The 23,750-nt window shown below is 47.7% G+C and overlaps 1 protein-coding gene across 11 annotated transcripts in view; it reads left to right on the top strand.

The window, feature by feature from the left end:
• Positions 1 to 23,750, top strand: part of MEGF11 (multiple EGF like domains 11) — a 385,567-nt gene that overhangs the window by 297,222 nt on the left and 64,595 nt on the right. For all 11 annotated transcript variants that reach the window (XM_050967532.1, XM_050967528.1, XM_050967531.1 and 8 more), the window contains 2 exons: positions 1,871 to 2,034; positions 2,433 to 2,535. In XM_050967532.1, the coding sequence (XP_050823489.1) occupies positions 1,871 to 2,034; positions 2,433 to 2,535 (267 nt within the window). The remainder of the gene's footprint in view (positions 1 to 1,870; positions 2,035 to 2,432; positions 2,536 to 23,750) is intronic.

The following is a 23,750-nucleotide window of genomic DNA, read 5'->3' as shown; positions in this document are numbered from 1 at the left end:
GCAGCTCCAGTGTGTTCCATTTGTAAATAATTAACTGTCTCCATGTGTTTCAGAAAGAGTCTGAAATGGCAGAGTTCACTACGGGCTAGATTGCATTTGACAATCTGCCCAGACGAAGGGGCAGTGTGGAGCTGCACTGCCTCTCTCCAGCAGACCAGCGAACAAATTGTGATTCAGAGTCACAACTCGTCCCCCACTGCCCATTGCTGTAGGGGCAGTTAGTTATCGCTCCATGTCTTGTGTAGCAGTTCGCTCCCTGGCGTGCACCTGGACTGCCTCTCTGGCTGGCAAATGGGAAGGAGCAGAGCTAGGGCCCCTCACACTCTCTGCCCCTTTCTCTCAGGATGAGTAGCTCGTGCTCTCCCACAATCTGAGGCCTTCCTCCCTCCTCTTCTTCAACTGAGTGGCCAAGCAAGGGCTGTGCCAGTCTAACCCTGTGCTGTTACCCAGTTAACTTACTGCAAATATTGATTCACAGTGAGCCTGGCTCCCATCTGGGTAACTGGAACCTCCCTCCATCCAGAGACCTCCACAACTCCAGTCCTAGTGCTTCCCCAAATACAGGCCCTGGTGTGGCTAGCATTCCCACAGGGCCACCCTTCAGATACACACACCTCTCTGCAAACTGCGGCACTTCCTTCATGGGGATAGCAGTAGGGTGACCCGATGGCCTGATTTTATAGGGATAGTCCCGATTTTTGGGTCTTTTTCTTATATAGGCTCCTATTACCCTCCTCCCCCCCATCCCGATTTTTCACATTTGCGGTCTGGTCACCGTAGATAGCAGTGAGCATGCACTGCCTGTGCTCAGGGGAGCTCTGGGGCTTTCTGCCTTCCTGACCCACAGTGCCTTCTCCAAGGCCTCTTTGGACTGTGCATCTTCTCGCTGCCCCTGACAGGCAGCTGTGTCTGTATGACCTCATATGGCATGCTGGAGCCCTAAACCAGCACTGAAGCAAAGAATAATAAAGACTCAAAGAGTTCTATGTGAGCTTGAAAGCTTGTCTCTCTCACCAACAGAGGTTGATCCAGTAAAAGATATTACCTCAGCCACCTTGTCTCATATCCAGGGACCAGCACAGCTAGAACAAAGCTGCACACAATAATAAAAGCTGGCATTTGAAGCAGGAATTAATCAATCACTGTATAACTCCATTTCACTACAGTGCATAAACCATGGTATTTCTGCTAAACTCCATTACATGTACTGGCAGCGCATTGAATGCTGCTCGGTGTCCAGCAGTTATGAGCTGAGCCTCAATGGCTAGGGGTGTGTGGGTGTGTGTATGTGTGAGCTTTTTTATATTAAAGAGCATTCCCACAAAAATAGAATGTAAAGAACCAGCAATGACATGTAACAGTTCTTCCGCTTATGTGGTATACCAGCTCTTAAATGTGCAAAAGGTCTTGGTTGTTCCAGATTTTCTCCCTGCCTCAGACCCTTAACAGTGCTGGGGCCAGAGAGCACCAGATCTCCCCAGCTGGTGCAGCCAGCATAGCTGTCTCTTGTATCTTCCCCACTCACTTCTGGCCCTGAGGAGTCAGAACCAGCAGGCACACCTTAGCTCGAGGCTGCTCTAACATCTGCCAGGGCCAGCCAGAATCAGAAAGCTGCAATTTTTGTGCTCTTCCTCCCTGCCACCTCCGCCCTATTGCACCTTACAGATCCTAGGTGCAACAGAGAATCTTGGCCATTCGATCTGTGTGGAAAGTGCACATGATGCAAGATGTGTTTGTTAACCTGCTGGCTGTAGAGAACAGTGCAATACTGCAAATGGACACTTGTAGCTCTGCATTCATTTTTCTTTTTTCTAACAATGACAGTTGAGGAAACATCACTGACCGTTGTTTCTGTTGCACGTCTCTTTAGGATGGCAAGGGGTTGACTGCTCCATTCCATGTCCAAGTGGAACTTGGGGTCTTAACTGTAACCAAACATGTTACTGTGCCAATGGAGCAGCCTGCAATCCAGTGGATGGGTTTTGTCTTTGTTCGCCTGGGTGGCAAGGAGAGTACTGTGATCAGGCATGCCCTGTAAGTATTAGTAGACTACACCTGCATCTGTTTTCAATAATATTCCCAGATGGTGTGTATGGCACTCCTAGAATATACGATAGATCGATAGAACGTTTTTGTCATGGGCTGTAATGGAGGAATGAAGAAAGTAATCTGTAAATAACAGATCAAAGTTCTAAGTAGTCAAGTAAACTAGTTACATTTTGCACTACATGCTGTCAGAGCTATCGCCATGTAGTAAGCATTCTGAGCTTGGTTCTTTTTAGAAGTGGTAAGCGTCACGTTTTTTCGCCTGGACTGTCGCATGTTAATTTAAAAAAGTGCAACTTAGCGTTAAAATGGGTGTGATAGATGATTGTGCACATTTGAGGACCAAAATCTGATTACTAAGACGCTTTTAAATTTGTTTTTGGAAGGATGGAACATATGGTCTTAATTGCAGTGAACGCTGTGACTGTAGCCATGCAGACGGGTGCGATGCTGTCACTGGTTATTGCTGCTGTCTTGCCGGGTGGACAGGTAAAATTACCAAGCTATTCTGTGTAATATGCATGGTTCTGATTCTTATATCACCTTGTTAGCTCAATTGGCTGTATAATTTTAAACAAAATATACAGGAGAGAGATTATAAGAATTTATGCCGATTAGAAATGCTTATGATGATGGGACAGGATAAATGGCTTTGATTAAATCTGTATTCATATTCACTGAAGAAGGCTTCAAATCCTTGAGCCAGATATTACCCTTCTGTAAAAAGAATTCTTGGTCACGAGGAAGCTGTTTTGGAAACCTGCAAAGTTTACCTCATGCAGTTTTCTCTTCTATTGTCCTCTCCATAGGGAGACATTTGTGGCCTTGTGGAGCCTGAGACCTTTATATCAGGGAAAGCAGCTAGCAACACAGGGATCCAGAAATGCATTACACTTGTTGCTTCTCCTATGGCAGTGTAGCTCCTATGGGAATCATATGTCCGCGAGCTGTCTCCTCTGTGTTTATACTTTACCCATTAACCACGTTGCCAAGAACAGTAGGTTTGGGAAGCAAGTTGATGCTGGCTTTGCAATCCATTCTCCTGATTGCATAGAAGGAGCAGAGAGAGGCTTTCCATAAGATCTCAGAGAGTTCTGGTCAGCCTTGGAGATCCCAAAAAGCTATCTGAATCAAACTGAGATTCTAGTGCTAAAGAGTCTCTGTGGCCATTGCTGATCTTGGGTCCTTTAATATTGATGTAATTCTAAGAGGACAGCAGTGAAAATAAACCACAGCTTATACAAAGTCAAGCCTCTGCTCTGTTCGAAGCAGGGCAGCAGCAGCTGGAAAACCTATGAGACTTACTATTAAAAAATGAAAATTTACCTTCGTGGCTTTGAATGCAAAGTCACATCATTATCCCAGCTGCCTAAGGGTGGCAGTAGCAATGGAGATGCATTAACAATGCAGTTGCATTAACGGTAGCTTGCTTGGGGAACTCATCTGCTTTCCTAAGAAATGTAAGATTTGGAGCAGAAGCAGCACTGGCTGGTATGAGCTAAAAGCAGCCAGCACATTCAGGGTCCTGCAATCCAGGTCCTAATTAATGACATAAGCCACTGCCTCCCTCCTGCTGCGTGGACTCCTCAGCAGAACAGCTCAGGTTCCTAGGGAGAAAAGCAGACAAAGCCATGTGAAGTGTTTAAAATTTGAAAACAACTTATTTTTACAATCTTATTTAATTATAAAAGAAGTGCAGCGCACTGTTTAAAAACTGGGCTGCTTTTTAAACAGCATACTGGACACGCATACTTTAAAACTGGCCTTCATCAAGAAGATCCGTTTTATAAGGTCACGAACACACCCTGGGGTTTGCATTCCTTGCTCACTATACCTACGTCTCAGTGGCATGGAGGCATTCAACTGTCCTTGTGCCTCTCTGCCATCAGTACATCCATGCATCGGGCTGATCCTGTGTTACTGCTGACTTTTCAATGAGTAATTAGAGCAGGGTTGGCCAACCTGTGGCCACACGCGGCTCTTCAGAAGTTAATTTGCGGCTCCTCGTGTAAGCTCCGACTCCGGGGCTGGAGCTACAGGCGCCAATTTTCCAATGGCCCAGGGGGTGCTCACTGCTCAATCCATAGCTCTGCCACAGGCCCAGCCCCGCTCCGCCCCTTCGCGCCCCCTCCCCTGAGCCTGCCATTCCCTCATTCCTCCCTCTCCCTCCACAGAGCCTCCTGCACCCTACAAATCAGCTGATCAGGAGGTGCGGGCAGGGAAGGGGAGGCACTGATCGGCAAGGCTGCCGGTGGGAAGGAAGCACTGGGAGTGGGGTTGGAGAGCTGATGTGGGGGTTGCTGACGTATTACTGCGGCTCTTTGGCAATGTACATTGGTAAATTCTGGCTCTTTCTCGGGCTCAGGTTGGCCACCCCCTGAATTAGAGGGTACCCCTTCAACAGGTTTTTTGGCCACCATTCCAAAAGAGATGGAATGATCTTATGAAAATACAGTTAATCCCAGAATTGGATATAATTTTGGAGGTAGGAAGGAGGAGAGTTTACCGTGTTCTAGGATATTTTCTTTGAACGCCTCTTTGCATGTAGCATTACACAAAAAAGTGTTCCTTGTCCTCAACTGCTGTTCTGTACCTCAGGCCAATATAGCTAAAAGGAGCATTTCTAATAAGCATTCTACCCTTCTTCTCACAAACACAGACACACTTTCAAATGTACCACACACGCAGGCGCAAGCCACTCTTGCTAAAAGTAAGGATAATCTCTGCACTACCCCACTTGCTTTTTTCTTTCACTACTGGATAACATACACCCTTGTTACCTGCTAAGGCCTAACTGCACCCTGCAAATTCTCCAGGCATTGAACGCCATTGACTTCAGTAACTTCAGGATCACGTTCCAATTAGGGAGGAAAAAATACTAGGTTAGAATTTCAGCCCCGGTTGAAATTGACATCTAGATGGTAAAGTGACGGGTACGTAAAAAATGCTGATAGACAAAGCCAACATGTATTTTGTCAATTCTGCTTTCAGTGTTTTTCCATTTGGCTTCACACCAAATAAAAGGATAAATTTGACTCATTTGTGTTTGAAAGTATGTCATTTCAGAGACTCGTCAGTTAGATAATTATATATTCACATTGGTGAGTGTGTCATCAGAGAAGATTAATCTTATGGTCTGAAGTTGTTGTGAACTACTCTGTGATGTGCTCCTTACAAACACGATGGGATAAATAATTCAGGATAAAATTTGTGCTTTCTGAGTTTGCTACTAATTAGACATGGCCTGTAAAAGATGAGGAAAGTTCAGGAACTTCTGAAGATTTTTATTACCCACTCACACCAGGCAGAGAAATTCATGTGACTTTCTGATCCTAATGGCCACAAAACTTCATCTGAAAAAAGCATATTCTGTATGTTCATGCTGCATATGGGACTCCCATTGGTGCCAGTGCTCTGTGCAAAGATCAAGGGGAAGATACAGCCCATGTTCTTTAAAGTAGGTTTTCAAGATGTTACTGATATAAACCTTCAGAGACAGAGAAGATAATAGGAACACACAGAAAAGTCTGAGTAAGAAAACTCATGGGGGTGAAAAAACCTCATAAGGACTGAGTATACAAGGTTACTTAATAGTAGTCCCCCAACCCCCTGTTATATTATGATGGCACCTGTTGATACTCAGTTGTTCAGGGCCGTGTACGGTGCAAGAGACAGTCTGTATCCTGCAGAGTGTACAGCCTAGATTAAGACAAGATGCAATCAGTGGTTGTAACAGACAGCGGGGTGGAGGGAGTCAGAAGTATCAGCAATGCAATCACGAAGTTGCATAGGCCAGCTGCGTGCATAAATAAGCAATTCACCATGTCAGCAACAAGCGGTAAGTGCTCACTCTGGCCCAGATCCCACCTTCAGAGAGATGAACAGTATTGTCAGTGGGAGTCCCCCACACATGTTCAAAGGTAGATCTTGGACCTACGTAAACAGATGAGAGGTCAGACAATTTCTCCATGTCTTTATTACTGAAAATTAACCCTAAAAGGACACATCGGCCTGATACACATAAATATCATGTTACTAGTAGCTTTGGAGATCTCTTGGAAGGAGGGCATCTGTCATTAAAAGAAAAAGAAAAATTGGCAAAGGGCTCTCAGATGGCAGAAGCCAAGTGAGACGTGTTCAACTTGGATCAGAATCAGATCTCAGACGTGTGCTCACGCCGCTGAATTTTGTTCCACATGGAGGAAGCGGTAAAAGTTTTAAGAAATAAGGTCTCAATCCTGCAGGAAATTGAGTGCCCATGGCCCTGAATCAACACTGCATTTAAGCACCTGCTTAACTTTAAGCACTTGAATAGTCTCGTTGAAATTAAAGTAAAGCACATACTTGAGTTCATTACTAGACAGGAGAGCCAGAGAGTTCAGCACTCAGCAGGACTGAGCCTGAAGTGAGCAATCTCAGAGCTTTTTAAAGATTCGCAAAGGTCTCTCTTGTTCTAAGATCAGCTGTGTATTTCAGCACCCATCACTTTGTATTTTCTTCCTCACAATGCACTTCCAGCTAACCGTGTGCATCAGCCTTAGACCTGCCCTCGTGGTAGTCGTGCACGTTCAGGTTAAAATGAAAGCCCTCAAACATGGAGTGCATTAATGTTAATTGTAGTGGGTTAATTTGGGACATCATGCACATTGAGTTCCTTGTGAGATAGTATCAGAGGGGTATCCCTGTTAGTCTGGATCTGCAAAAAGCAACAAAGAGAGTATTCACTCATGAAAGCTTATGCCCCAGTATGTCTGTTAGTTTATAAGGTGCCACAGGACTCTTTGTCGCTTTTTGTGAGATAGTAAACACTGTAGTGTGAAATAGTGAATGCTGGAGGGAATAGGTGCATGTGGGAATATTTGCTGATTTGCAGCAGTGTGCAAGCAAACAGAGCAAAGAGAATCAAGAGTCCCAGATCACCTGGTGAAAGCCAGGGGCACTCAGGCATTGTGCTCTGGACATAAGTTCAGGCCAGGATCCTCTTGGGTTTTGTAACTAGAAATTAGAAATAATGGTCTCATTTGCCTTAGTGGCCCAGCCCAGGGTGAGCTTTGGTAGACGTTGTCCATGAAGTAGGCATAATGTAAGCTGCAGATCCCAGGAAGTACAGCTACTTTGCCACCCTTATAAAAGGGAGATGCTGCAGGAGCTCCTCTCCAAGCCCTGCCTGCTTGGCCCTCCCTTCCTTTGCTGTGGCTAGTGGTGTGAGCCAAGAATAGGCCTTGCACACAGAGAAGCTCAAGGATTACAGTAGGGCCCGACTCTTGCACAGAGGCACAGGAGTGGAGAAGCTTCTTGCATCGACCCTCTCCCTCATGCTGGACATGAGCCCAATCTGGCCCAATAAGCTTCGGGTTTGCAGCTCAGTTCTACATGGACAATGACCTCATCGCAGATACCAGCATCCAGTTGTCATTAATTGGCCATTTAGTTGATAGTCTCAGTAGAAAGGCCAAGGGCTGAATTAATCATGGACATGGATCTGTGCTCTCACCACTGCAGGTAGCTCCTCTAAAGCTGGACAGGAGTGCCGATTTTGTTAACCAGAAACTGTTCACAAAACTGGGTTGGTTTTGATAAATCTCTTGACTCAAAAAAATTTTGGAAAAAAATTGCATTTTTTTGAATTGGAAAGTTCTTCTTCGAGTGCTTGCTCATATCCATTCCAATTAGGTGTGCGCGTGCCGCGTGCACGTTCGTCGGAGACTTTTTACCCTAGCAACACTTGGTGGGCCAGCAGGTCGCCCCCTGGAGTGGCGCCGGTATGGCGCCTGATATATACCCCTGCTGGCCTGCCCACTCCTCAGTTCCTTCTTACCGCCGTGTCGGTCGTTGGAACTGTGGAGCACGGCTAGCCGTTCTCCACCTCCCTAGCGTTTCACTCTTCTACAGTATAGTGTATATAGTTCTGTAATTATAGTAATAGTTGTAGTTATAAAGTTAGTTAAGAGTATTTTGTAAATAGTTATACAGAGGATCGGGGGTTCGCCCCCTTTTCCTCCCCGCAGTGCCGGGGCCCATGCCCAGTTCACCTGGGTTTAAGCCTTGTGCGGCCTGTCATCGGCCGATGCCCACAGGAGATCCGCACGACTCCTGCCTGAGGTGCCTTGGCGAGTCCCACCTTGCGGACAAGTGCCGGATCTGCAAGGCTTTCAAGCCCCGAACGAAGAAGGAGCGGGACAGTCGCCTGAAGCAGATCCTGATGGAGGCAGCGCTGACTCCCCCACCATCGGCACCGACTCCGGCACCGGGACCAAGTGTCGCCTCCGCTCCGGACCGCCCGGCGCCGGCAAAGGCTTCAACTTCCCGCTCGGCACCGGCCCGGCACCCTAGCCGGCACCGCTCCCTCTCCCCAAGGAGCAAGAAGCACAGGGATCCTGCGGTACCTACATCTGCACTGCAGTCAGAGCGTGCCTCCAAACCTGACCACCCGGCACCGTCATCCGCCGCGGCACCGAGCATCATTGCACTGTCGACTCCAGCTCCTCAGGGACCGTTGAATCCGGTGCCTCTCAGCTCCCCAGTGAGAACAGCGGTTGAGCTTGTCGCACCCTCCACGCCGGAGACCTTCTCCGTTGCACGCGACCTCATCGCCCTGACAGAGCCCGAGCTGCCCCAACCCCTGGCACCGCCGGTGCGGGTTCTCCAATCGATGGGCAAGCCCGCGATGGTGCGGCCGCATTCGCCAGGCACTATTGGGCATCGGTCCCGTTCCAAATAGAGGTACCACTCTCAGCGTTGCCGCTCGAGATCCAGACGCCGCTCGCAGTCCCGGGACCGCTACCTGCGGCACCGGTCGTACTCGCGGCACCGATCAAGATCCCGGTCGCCGTCGTATTACTCTCGGCACCGGTCTAGATTGCGGCACCGACGTTCCTACCGCAGCCGATCCCGGCACGGCAGCGTACGGCACCGGTCGACCTCCCGGCACCGAGCTGGTAGCAGGTCCCGGTCCAGATCGAGGTACCGCCATGACTCCCGGTACCGGTCGCCGGCACCGCGCAGAGACGACATCGGGATGCACAGAGGCCTGCCGCAGTCATCGACGGCTCCTCCATGGCCTTCACGGCACTCGTCCGCTTCTTCCCGTATGGACAGCGCCTCTTACGGGGGTTCGGATGTTCAGGCCCGCCCGGACCAGAGACCACCACAATGGTCATTTTGGACGCCCTGGGCATACCACCAAGCCCAGGGCGAACCTTCGGGCCCAGCTCGCTCCAGCCAATCGGAGCATCGTTCACCAGAGGCCACAGTCAGCCGGCCGCCCCCCTCAGGTATGGAGGAAGACCCTGCGGATCCCCTGGCGCAGCAGGATGCCCGTGAAGTGGAGGTCCCTCTGGACGAGGCTTCCATTCAGGAACCACTCCTCCCTGGGGTGTCTTCCGCCTCATCTGGGGATGAGGAAGTAGCGGGCACATCTTCATCAGGGCCCCCGCCGATTGATCTCCGGGCACATCAGGACCTTCTGAGGCGAGTTGCCCAGAACATAAATCTTCCTGTAGAGGAAGTCCCGGAAGTAGAGGACCCAGTGGTAAGCATCCTCTCTGCGGAGGCACCGACCAGGGTAGCCCTCCTCTTCATCAAGTCTATCCAGGCGAAGGCGGACACCATATGACAGTCTCCGGCCTCCATTCCACCCACTGCCCGCGGAGTGGAAAGGAAATATATGGTACCATCCAAAGGGTATGAGTACCTCTATGTACACCCCGCTCCCTGCTCCTTGGTGGTACAATCAGTGAGCGGGAACGCCACGGCCAACAAGCTCCTGCGCCAAAATCCAGGGAAGCCAGGTGCATGGACTTGCTGGGCCGCAAAATTTATTCTGCGGGAGGCCTTCAGCTCCGTGTGGCGAACCAGCAAGCCCTCCTGAGCTGTTACAGCCACAACACCTGGGAGGCTGTCGGCAAATTTACAGAGCTGCTTCCCCAGGACTCACGCCAGGAATTTTCATCTCTCCTGGAAGAGGGCAGGAGGGTCGCCAGGACCTCCCTACAAGCTTCCTTAGATGCCGCCGATTCGGCAGCAAGAACACTGGCGTCGGGCGTAGCCGTGCGCCGTATATCGTGGCTGCAGTCTTCCAGACTACCGCCGGAGCTACAGTACACGATCCAGGACCTGCCATTCGACGGGCAGGGCCTCTTCTCTGAAAAGACGGATCCCAGGCTACAGAGCCTGAAGGATAACCGGGTCATCATGCATTCGCTGGGATTGCACACGCCCCAGACTCAGAGAAGGCCATTCCACCCCTACCATCAGCGCACTTACCCCCCGCCTCGCCCCAGACAAGATTTTAACCGGAGGCGAGGCCGGCCGAACCGTAGACGTCAGTCAGATCCTCAAAGGGGTAACACTTCTGGGTCCGACATGCCACCGCAGGGACCCAAGGCGAACTTTTGAAGGTCGCCCGAGAGCAGCTTACCAATCTCTTCCCTGGATCCACTTCATTTCCTCAACCGCCTCCACCCCTTCCTGCCATCATGGTCCCAGCTAACTTCGGATCGTTGGGTCCTGCGCACGGTGGAGTTTGGTTACCATCTTCAGTTTATTTCTCCACCCTCCCTCCCATCCTCCCTCCTCGTCCCTCTTCAGGGACCCCTCTCACGAGCAACTTATCATCCAGGAGGTTCGCAAGCTCCTGCTCATCGGAGCTATAGAGGAGGTGCCAAGGGAGCTAAGGGGCAAGGGGTTTTATTCCCGGTACTTCTTAATCCCCAAGTTAAAAGGGGGCCTTTGATTCATCCTGGACCTGCGGGGCCTGAACAAATTCATCAAAAAGTTCAAGTTCCGCATGGTAACCTTAGGAGCCATCATTCCTTCCCTGGATCCCGGAGATTGGTACGCCGCTCTCGACATGAAGGACGTTTACTTCCACATTGCGATCTTTCCCCTGCACAGGCGGTATCTTCGCTTTGTGGTAAATCAGGACCACTACCAATTCACGGTCCTCCCCTTTGGGCTCTCCTCGGCCCCCCGGGTATTCACCAAGTGTATGGCGGTCGTCGCCGCTGCCCTGCGCCGTCGTCATATCCATGTCTTCCCTTACCTCGACTACTGGCTCATTCGAGGCACGTCGGAGGCCCAGGTGACCGGGCACATCACCATCATCACGGAGCTGTTTGCGATTCTAGGCTTGACCATCAACCCGGACAAGTCCACTCTGGTGCCTACGCAGAGCATAGAATTCATCGGGGCAATGCTGGACTCCAACCTCGCGACGGCCAGCCTCCCCCGGCACCGATTCCAAGCCATAGTGTCCATGGTCACAAGCCTACAGGCCTTCCCGACCACGTCTGCTCGAACGTGCCTCACTCTCCTGGGGCACATGGCCGCATGCACCTTCGTCACCAAGCATGCAAGACTCCGCATGCGCCCGCTGCAGACCTGGCTCGCGTCGGTCTATCGACCAGGCAGGGACGCCATAGACACAATCGTAACGATTCCACCGAATGTTCTAGGTTCCCTAGGCTGGTGGACAATGCCCTCCCAAGTGTGTGCGGGCCTACCATTTCACGCCCCTCAGCCCTCAGTGTCCCTGACAACGAACGCGTCATCGCTGGGCTGGGGTGCGCACCTGGGGACCCTGCGTACACAGGGTGTACGGTCACAGAGAGAGTTGACTCTTCACATCAATGTGTGGGAGCTGCGGGCAGTTCGCCTAGCATGCCAGACATTCCAACGCCATTTGCACGGCCGTTGTGTCGCGGTATTCACGGACAACACAATGGCCATGTATTACATCAACAAGCAGGGCGGGACCCGGTCCTCCCCACTGTGTCAGGAAGCAATACGTCTGTGGGACTTTTGCATAGCCCACTCTATTCATCTAGTGGCCTCCTTTCTCCCGGGAGTGCGGAACACCCTTGCGGATCACCTGAGCAGATCCTTTCTGTCCCACGAATGGTCCATCCGTCCAGACGTCCTCTATTCTGTTTTCCGGAGGTGGGGGTTTCCCCAGATAGAACTGTTCGCCTCCAGATCGAACAGGAAATGCCAGGTGTTCTGCTCTCTACAGGGTCGCTCCCTGGGCTCCCTGTCAGACGCGTTCCTCATTCCGTGGACGGGACGTCTTTGCTACGCCTTTCCACCCTTCCCTCTCGTCCACCGAGTCCTGACCAAGGTCCGGAGAGACAAGGCCCGCCTCGTCCTGATCGCTCCGGCTTGGCCGCAGCAGCCTTGGTACACCATGCTGCTCGATTTGTCCCTGGCGAATCCAATTGCCCTACCTCCTTGGCCGGATCTGATCACACAGGACTTCGGCAGGATGTGCCATCCGGATCTACAGTCCCTCCACCTGTCTGCATGGCTCCTGGCTGGTTAAGCCAGTCTGAGTTGCGCTGTTCTGACGCAGTACAACAAGTGTTGTTGGGCAGCAGGAAGCCTTCCACGTGTTCAACCTACCTAACGAAATGGAAACGCTTCTGCTGCTGGTGCAACCAGCACGGCCACGACCCACTCTCTGTGCTAGTCCCCACCATTTTGGACTACGTGTGGTCTCTCAAGCAGCAGGGCTTGGCAATCTCCTCTCTGCGTGTCCATCTCGCGGCTATATCCACCTTCCATCCAGGCGAGGCTGGCAAGTCCGTGTTTTCCCACCCTATGGTGTCAAGATTCATCAAGGGCCTGGAGCGATTATACCCTCAGGTCAAACGGCCTACCCCTACTTGGGACCTGAACCTTGTCTTGACCAGGCTCATGGCACCCCCCTTCGAACCCTTAGCCACATGCTCGCTGCTGTACCTGTCCTGGAAAGTGGCCTTCCTAGTCGCTATCACGTCAGCTCGGCGAGTCTCGGAGCTTCGGGCTCTGACCGTGGACCCTCCGTATACGGTGTTCCATAAGGACAAGGTACAGCTGCGACCACACCCGGCGTTCCTCCCTAAGGTCGTCTCCGCCTTCCATATTAACCAAGATGTCTTCCTGCCAGTCTTTTACCCAAAGCCGCATTCATCCCGAAGAGAGCAACAGCTCCATTCCTTGGATGTCCGAAGGGCTCTCGCGTTCTACATTGAGAGAACTAAACCCTTCCGACGTTCACCACAATTGTTTGTGGCAGTAGCGGAACGCATGAGAGGCATGGCAATCTCCTCCCAGCGTATTGCATCCTGGCTCACGTCCTGCATCAGGACATGTTACGACTTGGCCCGCGTGCCAACGGGGGCCCTTACCGCCCATTCTACCAGGGCTCAGGCTTCGTCGGCCGCTTTTTTGGCTCATGTCCCCATACAGGAAATCTGCCGTGCGGCCACCTGGTCTTCTGTGCACACCTTCGCATCACACTATGCACTGATCCAGCAAGCTAGAGACGATGCCGCTTTCGGCGCAGCGGTTTTACAGTCCACAACGTCTCGCTCCGACCCCACCGCCTAGGTAAGGCTTGGGAATCACCTAATTGGAATGGATATGAGCAAGCACTCGAAGAAGAAAAGACGGTTACTCACCTTTGTAACTGTTGTTCTTCGAGATGTGTTGCTCATATCCATTCCACACTCGCCCTCCTTCCCCACTGTCGGAGTAGCCGGCAAGAAGGAACTGAGGAGCGGGCGGGCCAGCAGGGGTATATATCAGGCGCCATACCGGCGCCACTCCAGGGGGCGACCTGCTGGCCCACCGAGTGTTGCTAGGGTAAAAAGTCTCCGACGAACGTGCATGCGGCGCGTGCACACCTAATTGGAATGGATATGAGCAACACATCTCGAAGAACAACAGTTACAAAGGTGAGTAACCGTCTTTTTTGGGGTTTTAAGTCAAAATGACTTTTCCTTTTGAAATGTCAGTAAATTTATACTAACGGGGAAAAAAAGAGTTGAAATCAAATCAAAACATTTTGATGGAACCAAACTGAAAATATTTGTGAGGTTTGCAAAATTTTCTGAGAGTTCAACTTTTCATTGTGATTCGGGGTGGATGGGAAAACATTCCGTGCCAGGACAGAGGGACATTGGCAGGACTGTATGCGGAACCGTGCACTGGCCAGAGCTGTACTGCATCTCCAAGATCAACATTGTAGCACCTTTCACAATCGCACACCACTTTCACGCACACAGTTAAACAAAGCCATCAGTCTGTGCTGACACACACAAGGTGTCTAATTCCTCTCTGCTCTGACTTGGAATGTTCTGCCTAACCCTTCAAGTTAATTGTGATGGTGTAGGTTTTGCCATCCTTTTTGATATTGCAGTGGGATTAAATAAGAAGGTATAGATAGTGGGAAATTTTCAGATCCTTTAAAATTAAGATCAGCACAGTCCTGTTTAGCTGAATTCCTTAAATCTGGAATGCTCTAATCTGAATCCTGGTTATGTCTTATTTTCCGTTTGATTTTTATAAAAACCAATAATATCTAGACTCTCCCAATGCGAATAGTTTGGTTTAGACAGTAACTCCTCTGATTAGCCAAATGATTTTGATGTCCCCAAAACATGCAGAATAAATGGGGTTGTACTGTAAACATAAAATGGAAAATACTCAACAGTGTGGCTAATTATAAACTCCACTGGGAAAAATCAGCAGATTTTTTTAATACACGGTCCCATGATTGTTTTCCTTTATTAATCAGGACTGCAAACACAGTCCAGGAAATGATTGTGCTGTTGAGAAAAAAGTATCCCATTATTTCACTGATGCTTTTAAATAGTTCAGTTTGTTCGTGTTTCACAAGATTAAGTTGCATCTCTGACATAACAAATACAAAGTCACAATATGAATTTTCTGTCATCCATAATCTCAATCATTTTCATAAGTTGCTAGCCATATAAAGCCTAATTGTCTCTTATTACATCCAGAAAGATGGTACAGTGGGTGTGGTAGTCTCAACTTGTAGGGATTTCCTCATGTGGTTGTATACATGAATTAATGGGGTCAGGAAATGTAGGCTGGTCACAGATAAGGTTAGCTTTGAGGCATGAGACTTTGCCTTGGAGAGAATTTGCAGGCTGCAAGCGACATCTGCACTGTCACTCAAACACAGAAACATGTTTCTTCTCTCCTGTGGACACATTAATTCAGTAAAACTGATAAGCCTTTTACTCAAGGGAAGGCCTTTTTGAATTTTAAAGAAACAGTGCCCACTTTGACAGTAAGCTCTGAGGTATTTTTAACTTCTCTCTATTTAGGCTCTTTGTGAGACGATGATACACTTTGCAGGGAAGGAGGAAAGAGAGAGACTTTCCATTAAAAAACTATAAAATGCCATAAAAATAAATGTTTATATTAACATGACACTTGTCTATTTGTTGCAATATTTGGTTTATAATATCAGGGTAATATTTTTCCCTCAGTTACCCTGGTGTAAAGCTGGAATAATTCTATTGTCATCAGTGGAGATTCTCCAGGTTTACACTTGCATAACTGAGGGTAGATTCGGGCCCTATGCATTTAAAACCAGGAGAAAATCTGGAAGTAGTGCATTTTACAGTAAGTACAATAGGGTTTTAAGTACTTTGATACGTATTATTTCAGGCACACTTAAAGCTACTCCTCTACCATGGTTACTAGTTCTCTACAATATTGCTTCACCCAGTGTTTGCAGAGAGGAAAGCATAGCAAAGCTGACGACAAAACTGCATGATATGCCATGTCGACCATTAATTAAAACTTGTTTACTCTGCCACATAGTCGTCTGCCCTCAGCGTACCCATTGTGGATAAGTTTACCATGCGAGGGATTTACGGTAGAGAACGCGTGGCGAGCGTCATGATCCGCCGAGAAAATAGAAAATAATTATCTTGTCTCAGACCCCAATCAACATCAACCCGGGTTTAATTAACCACAAAGGCAATGGAGCCACCTGAATCAGTTTCATACTGGACATGGAATTTGTGCTGCAGCAGAATTTCAGTGGCGTTTGAGACAGGCTACTATGTTGGTGTGGGGAGCCACAAACCATGGCACAAATTGTTGAAGACTACAAACTAACTCTGCTTCCTAGAAGTCTTCATGCCTTGACCATCGTTGATAAGAACGCTGTGGCTTGGCTTGACCAGATTGCATATGCCAAATAAATAAATAGTAGGTTGATACACAGCACTTCAAAGTGCATTATGTAGTGACACAAATAAGCCTTTTTTTCTTTTAATCAGACTGTTTCACACTTTCTTGGTCTGTGATACTAAGCATAAAATATTAGAATGAAGCAACAGCAAATTCCTATTAAACATGCAATTTCTAGATGTCTAATTCCATTTTACAAGCCGTATTTTAAACTTTATCATTCTTGGCAGTCTTATCCCAGATTTTTAAATTAATTTATTTTTGTGATTATTCTGTATCCTAATATTAGATTTAAACAGATGGGAAAACTAGACATTTCAGGAGTCATTTCATTCTCTCTCCTCTGGCCTGTGCCTTTCAAATGCAAAAATCATTTCCATCTGAAAAGGTATGTGGTTACTCTCTGGGTTTCCACAAGTGCCCTTCAGTCTATAAATGTAACATAAGCCTATTAGAAATTAGCTTTAATTTTTCATTGACTTAATTTCAAGTGAGTTGATAAGATTTTAATGTCATTCTGCTTAAACATTCTCTCTTTGATGGGGCCCTTTAAGTATGATTCCTGCTGATACAAGGCAAATGTTCAGAAATATGAATTATGAAGTTATATCAAAGACTTCATTGATGTCCTGCTATTAATAATGTCAGTGGCATTCCTTGACCAATATCTAGGCGGCCTCAGAGTCTGATCTAAAGCAGACTTAGTTGTGTTTGTCTTAAGCCAAATCTGAACCCAATTTAGGGCACAGTCTAGTTTTGATACCTCGGTGGGAGCAGGATCCGAGTACAAGAAGAGAGTGTATATTGACTCCAGTGAGACTACACTTGTGCTTAAAGGTAAGCAGTGCAGGATCAGGGCCATAAATAGGGAAAGTGTGAACATAATTTAGTACAGTTTTAATTCCTTTTGGTTTTCGTATGTAGTCAGATTTTTTATCTGGTGTAAGTAGATGTAGCTCCATTGGTTTAATTGGAGCTATGCTGACTTAACCTAGCCAAGGGTTTGGCCCAAAAAGTTAACTTGGCGCTAGATATAGGCAACTATTTTCACTTAACAAACACGAATGTATGTTAAATACAAGTTTGAATATGTGTGTGGGAAGTTATTCTGTAAGTAGATCTGGGTGAATAATAGTTGTGAATTGTATAGCACCTTAAATACTGAATGTCAGAGTGCTGTGTTTTGGAAGGAAGGAAGAAAGAAATGAAAACAATTTGGAAAACAACTAGCAAGCTGAAAATTTTCATGTACATTTTTTATGAAGAACTTGGAAAAATTTAAAATATCTGTTTTCCACACACACAAAAAGAAAGAAAACATGATTCAATATAAATTGTTTCCCCAGCTCTACCAGTAGACTAAGATCCTGCCAACCATCTTCCCAGGTCATGAGTTATTGTAGAGTTTAATCAATAAAAGGGCTGGACAACAGTTTAAATTGCTACCTTTAAAAAGCCCCTCCCTTGCCAGCTGATGGATAGCTTGGTTCTGCCCCATTTCATTCCTGCTGCTCCCTGGCCAGAGGCCATGTCAAGAGTATGGGGTAAGGTATAAAGGAAGGGTACTGAAAGGAATGGGCTGAAATTGACTCCCCCCAGAACCCCTGTCCCTTCATCATCCTTTCTCCCTGGTGGCCATAATCTCTCTGTCCTCCCTAGTGAGCCCCAGAGAGTATCTCGTAACCCTGGAAATGGGCCAATGCTTAAGGCAGAAAGAAAACCTTCAAAGTTTTTATTGAACAAATTCCCAGGTTTCCATGCTTTATATCTGAACTGTTCTATAGCTAATTGAAAATGGTGGTAGGAGTGGTGCTCCATAGAGGTGCAGTAGGCTGTAAATGTATTAGAATCAGAAAAACACTTACAGTAATGGGTGTTTATATCCCCCATGCATTGATGAGAGAAAAAACAATTTAATCTTTCACTGGCTGCTGGAGCAAACCTTGTATTTCATCATTTAGCGCCAGGCTATGGAACCATCGCTCTGACTGATGAGCTCTAACTCACATGAGTAGCCCCATTGACTTCAGTTGGGCTACTCACTTGAGTAAATGCTCACCAGCACGAGAATCGGTCCCACAACTTAGTGCTTAGGATGGCTTCTTGGCTGGAATGGCATGCTGAAGATACAAAGAATGTGACGGCTGTTTCCTCTGTAGAATAATTTCACTGTGTAAAAACAAAAATCGCTTCTACTCTGCAGACTTCACAGTGGTTATCAATTACTAGTGTTTTCCTTTCCCTTTAAGGGAGATCCTGTTTTATTTATTTCTATGTCCTGCTCTTCACAAGCAGAATTTTCTAGTTCTCCGGTGTTCCAGTAGCTGAACGATTTTGTCCTTGGGAATTTTACTCTGGTGTTTCTGATTGGATCTGAGTCAGCAACCCAAGGCAAGTCTAGAAACTGGAATAAACAGAGGGATGTGGGGGAAAAGGAAAGCATCAAGAATTCTTTACGCCATCCTGTTTATGTGCTACCATAATCCCTTCTGAATGGATGGTACAGCGCTAATCAGACGCAGCTCTGTCTAATGTTCTTATTGAATTTTCCTTTACCTAATGCAGACTGAAGCAGCAACATATTCGGTACATAGCAAAGCATGCCGATCTAGTCTGTAATACAAAACAGATTGAAGCAGATGTTATAGATAAGATAAGAGTATAGCCGTATTAAATGAACAATGGGAGGAGAGGAGGGAAGGATAAGGAGATTATTACAGATGATCTGAGACATTTGCTTTGATTGTTATGTATCAGAAAATTAGCATTCCCAGATTTTGGTGAAGCCCTTTTCTGTTCTGATCTTGATGGCATCTCCTTATAAGTTAAACACATTGGGCTAACTTCACTCTGACTTCCTTTTGCTGTCCCACTGAAGACAAGGGGATGGCAAAAAATCAGTCATTGCAGAACTTCACATGCCGAGCTATTGAGCAGACTTGAGCACCTTTGCTTATGTGCCTGGTTCTACAGTTAAGGGCAAACACTGGCACCTAGACACTAAGGCCCAGATTTTTAAATGTATGTGGATGTTGATCCACTCAGCCTTGCAACATCCAGCTGATTTAGGAGCCTTCTAAATCAGTTGGGTGTTGCAACACTGAGTGGAGAAACGCCTAGATCCCTTTAAAGATCTTGGCCTAAGGGCCTGTTTCAAAGCCCACTGAAGTCATTAGCAGAGTTCCAGTTCGGTGGACTTCATGGGGTGAGGCCTTAAACTGGGTATTTGGGTGCCTGAGTGCTCAAGACAGCTCCCTGGTGTGAAACCGGGTGCCAGCTATTGGGCCATATGGCTGCTTCCTAAGCATGGTGCAGCAAGCAGGTTGCCCCATGTAGTAAAGGCAGGACTGTGTCTTGTGAAGGCACATTTCCCACTGGAGCTAAAGCCACACAAGGCACTATCTGGCCCTAAGTCAGCAAATAAATACATGTCTAAAGCAGTCTTTCAGCCTGTGGTCATTAAGACACCTACCAGTTTTTTAAAGTGGATATTATTATGGTTTCAAGATGTGTCCACAAACTGCCATTAAGAATTTTACTGCTGGAGATGAAGTCAGCTGACAACCCAGAAAGTCAGGCGTGAAACACCAAACTTCAGGCCTCCACTGTATTTCCTGCAGAAATTTGATGCCTGTTTGTTCATAGGAAAGCAGTTCTTTCCAAAGCAATTTAAATGCCAAGGATAAGAGATTATTATGACATCATATCATACTGAGAGACAGGTGGAAGAGACTGAAATGTTTGTGTTGGATCCAAAATGTCTGTGGAAATCACGCCTGTCATTGCTAATTCACGTTACATCTGTCTTTGGATTGTGATTATTGAGAAAAAGTTGAAGACCTCATTCAGAGAAATAATTACAGTTGTACATCAATAGCTATATGGTTAAACCCACTTCCTATAATTTATCATCCCCGGAAAATAATTACTCTGTGCAGTACATGAATCCTGCTGCAGAAGCTAATGTCAAGTGGATAGATTGGCCCAAAACAGGACACTGGCTCTCATTTATTCTGTCCACTTTTTCTCCCCTCTTTGTTCTTCTGGAGGCAAGTTAGAAAAACAATAGTAGGCTTCTTTAAGAGCGAAAGATACAACCACTGAGCATGAGCAAGCTGGAGTGAGGGTCCCCGGTACCAACCTCACGGCACCATTCACAAGCACCAAGACACCGGTCTCTGGCACCAGATGAGCAGCACTGCTCCGTGGTGCAGTACCGCTTGGCACCACTGTGGACATCTGGGTCCAGGTCATCTGACTCAGAGGCTGACTCCTGCTATTCGAGGCGCAGCCGGTACCATTTGGACAGGCACAGTCACAGGCAGTACGCTAGTATGGTGCTGTGGCAGCCGCTGGCACAATGGCCCTTTTGGACTTTGTGGGCCTACCACCAGGCCCAGGGCTCTTTCTCCAGGGGCCTGCAGTCGGTGGCCTCCGAGGGACACGTGCCCCCACCAGCCAGAAACCATCCTTCTCCTTGGGGTTCCGAGACCACGTTGGCTCATAGCACTCTGCGGAATCCAGCTTCTGCACCTGCGCCTGGCACTGAGACTGCAGTTGACACCGAGAGCCATGGGGCTGATCGGGACGACAACAGGCAGCAGGAAGGCCAGGAGGACATGGTGCCGCCTCTGACTTCGTCGACTTAGTCACTTGATGAAGCAGTGACAGGATCTTTTTCCTCTGGATCGCCCCCCCCCCCCATCGATAGCAGGGCTCATCAGGACTGGCTGCACAGGATCACCTGCAATATGGAGTTGCAGGCGGTGGAGGTGGTTGAGCCTGAGGACCCCATGGTTGACACAGGCACTAGTGGTGCGTTCCACAAGGGCACAGGCTCCTCAGCGGTGTTCCTAGCCCAGGTCCCAATTCACGAAATCCGCAGAGTGGCAACTTTGTCGTTGGTTCATATGTTCACCTCTCATTACACCATTACCCAGCACACCAGAGACAATTGCAGCGTTCGGCAGAGTGATGCTCCAGTCAGCGATTCCATAACTCCGACCCCACCGTGTAGGTAAGGAGTCACCTATTTAGAATCGATAGGAGCAACTACTCAAAGAAGAAAGAAGCGGTTACTTACCTTCTTGTAACTGTTGTTCGTTGAGATGTGTTGCTCATTATCCCCCCGCCTCCTCTCTGTTGGAGTTGCCAGCAAGAAGTAACTGAGGAGGCGCCAGATCGGCAGGGTCATATATTCACTGCCATGAAGGCACCACTCCAGGGGGCACCACAGCCAACCCGACTGCTGCTGCTAGGAGAAAAACTTGCTGACAAATGTGCAAGTGGCACGCACACCTAATTGGAATGGATAAAAAGCAGCACATCTCGAAGAACAGCAGTTACGAGAAGGTGAGTAACCATTTTAACGAGAAAGTGCGTAACTATTTTTTCATTTTCATGAGCACAAATCCCGGCTTTTCAGTGTATGTTCCTTTCGCAGAGGAAGCATTGGCACCAGAGGGTTAATGCAGAATTAGTGCCGTGGTTAAAGGCACTAGCCGTTCCCTTTTTGTTCAAATTCTCACAATTGCAGAGAGTGAGATTATCTCATTGCGTGGCCTAAGGAGTATGTTCCCCATCTCACCCATGCCTGGGCTCAAGATGGGCCAAACACTGATGAAATGTAGATCAGCAGGTGTTCTGCCAGTCATAATGAAGGTGCCCTGCCAGAACCCTGGACAGAGACTGTGTATCACATAACCACCCTGGGGCTGCTTGATATGAGGGCGGTCAAGCTTGCCTTTTATGCTAACAATAAATTCTGCCCTTTTAAAATAATAATTAAAAATCCACATTTCACCCATTTGGTTCCATCCATGTCTGTTGAGAAAGGTTTGTTTATTGGGTGTAAATGACTATGCAAGGCTCTCTGTACCACTCAAGCCATGTGGTGTATGTGTTTGAATATCAGAGTTGGAAGGGACCTCAGGAGGTCATGTAGTCCAACCCCCTGCTCAGAGCAGGACCAATCTCCAGACAGATTTTTGCCCCAGATCCCTAAATGGCCCCCTCAAGGATTGAACTCACAATCCTGGGTTTAGCAGGCCAATGCTCAAACCAGTGAGCTATCCCTCCCTACTGGCAGAGCAGCCATACAAGACCGCAGATACAATCAGCCCGCTCAAATGCAATCATGGCAACAGCAGGGGCTGCTCCAGGTACGTGCTTGGGGCAGCATGCCATGAAGGGCACTCTGCTGGTCGCCGGGAGGGCAGCAGGCAGACAGCCTTCCGCGGCATGCCTGTGGAGGGTCCGCTGGTCCCATGGCTCCGGTGGACCTCCCACAGGCTTGCCTGCGGAGGGTTCACTGGTCCCACGGCTTCGGTGGAGCTGCGGAACCAGCGGACCCTCCGCAGGCACACCTGCGGGAGGTCCACCGGAGCCGCGGGACCGGCGACTGGCAGAGCGCCCCCTGCGGCATGCTGCCGTGCTTGGGGCGGCGAAATGTCTAGAGCCGCCCCTGGGCAACAGGCATTGGGATCATTGACTATGCAGATCCAATGACCTATACACTCCTATACCTCAATGGCATAGAGGGGACAGTGGCCAGTACTCCATTTTGCAGGTTGGCTTAAGGTCTGGGATCAAGAATCTTGCATTGGCCCCCAGCTCCTGTGTCTTTTGCTCACATACAGCTGATGACTCTGACTTTTTACGTAAGTGACCATGAATTTCACTCACTATATATCCCCAAATCATTGTTTGAGAAGCTCTTGGTGTGCTACCAGGGAAGCGTGATTTTATTCTCACATCAGCAATTGCAACAAGAAGCTTGTGCAGTAAGTCATTTCTTAGCATTCAGGAAATTGGGTTTATGAGTGGAACTGCCTCCTGCAGCTTTTAGAATATATTCTTATGGTAGTTGTCTTCCTAATTTGTGCATAACACATGTGAAATGAGGCATTTGTTCATAAATCACGAACCTTTGGTTGCAAGTTGAAATGCTGAAATGTGTGGAATTCAGCATTTTTTTTATATTTCTGGGAATTACATATTGAACACTAATTGCTTATCAAAAATGTTCATCTGCAAATTTCTAAGTAAAGATTAAAATTTTACATTAAGGAAGCTTCATGCTCCAGTAACTCTGATTGTAAAGTAGCTGGGCGTGATATACGGAACCTTACTATATTGTCAAATTAGGGAAGTGTAAACTAAGGTGCTTCTTCAGCAAAATTCCATACAATGCACATGCCTAAGTTCAAATTTAACTGCTTGTTTTTACTTGCAGTGCGAGGTGGGTATTATTTTTGTGCCTCCAAAAGAGAAGTCGTCCAGAAGAATTACTTTAGAAATAATACAAAGGGGGTTCTGTAAAAATGTATTGCAGAATCTTTTCAATGGTCTTGTGAATATTAATAAATAAGAGGTGTAATGTGTGGAATTCGTCTTATACAAAGGCTGTTTTTTTCCCCCCTTCTACATTTTGTTAGAACAATCAGCCTCACAATGACTCATTGCCTCAGATAGGAAGGAGAAGACATCCCTCATTATTCATTAGTTAGGCAGAGTCTTTTCTGCTGCAAAGAACATCTATGGCATTCTAATTCAGCTACTTTTAAAGGAGAGGAGTCAATGTCATTCTTTCTCAAACTTTGGGAAAAGAGAACAGAAAAAATGCTGCTTAATTGTCTCCGTTTATAAATAGCCCCTCCGCAGGAGAGGAATTGTATTTTTAATACTGCAGTCAGGAGGAAAGGGCACCCATCCTT

This window comes from Gopherus flavomarginatus, chromosome 9 (genome assembly GCF_025201925.1).
Source record: "Gopherus flavomarginatus isolate rGopFla2 chromosome 9, rGopFla2.mat.asm, whole genome shotgun sequence".
NCBI lineage: Eukaryota > Metazoa > Chordata > Testudines > Testudinidae > Gopherus > Gopherus flavomarginatus.
Note: the sequence above shows the minus strand (reverse complement) of the source record. Positions and strands in the feature narration are given on the sequence as shown.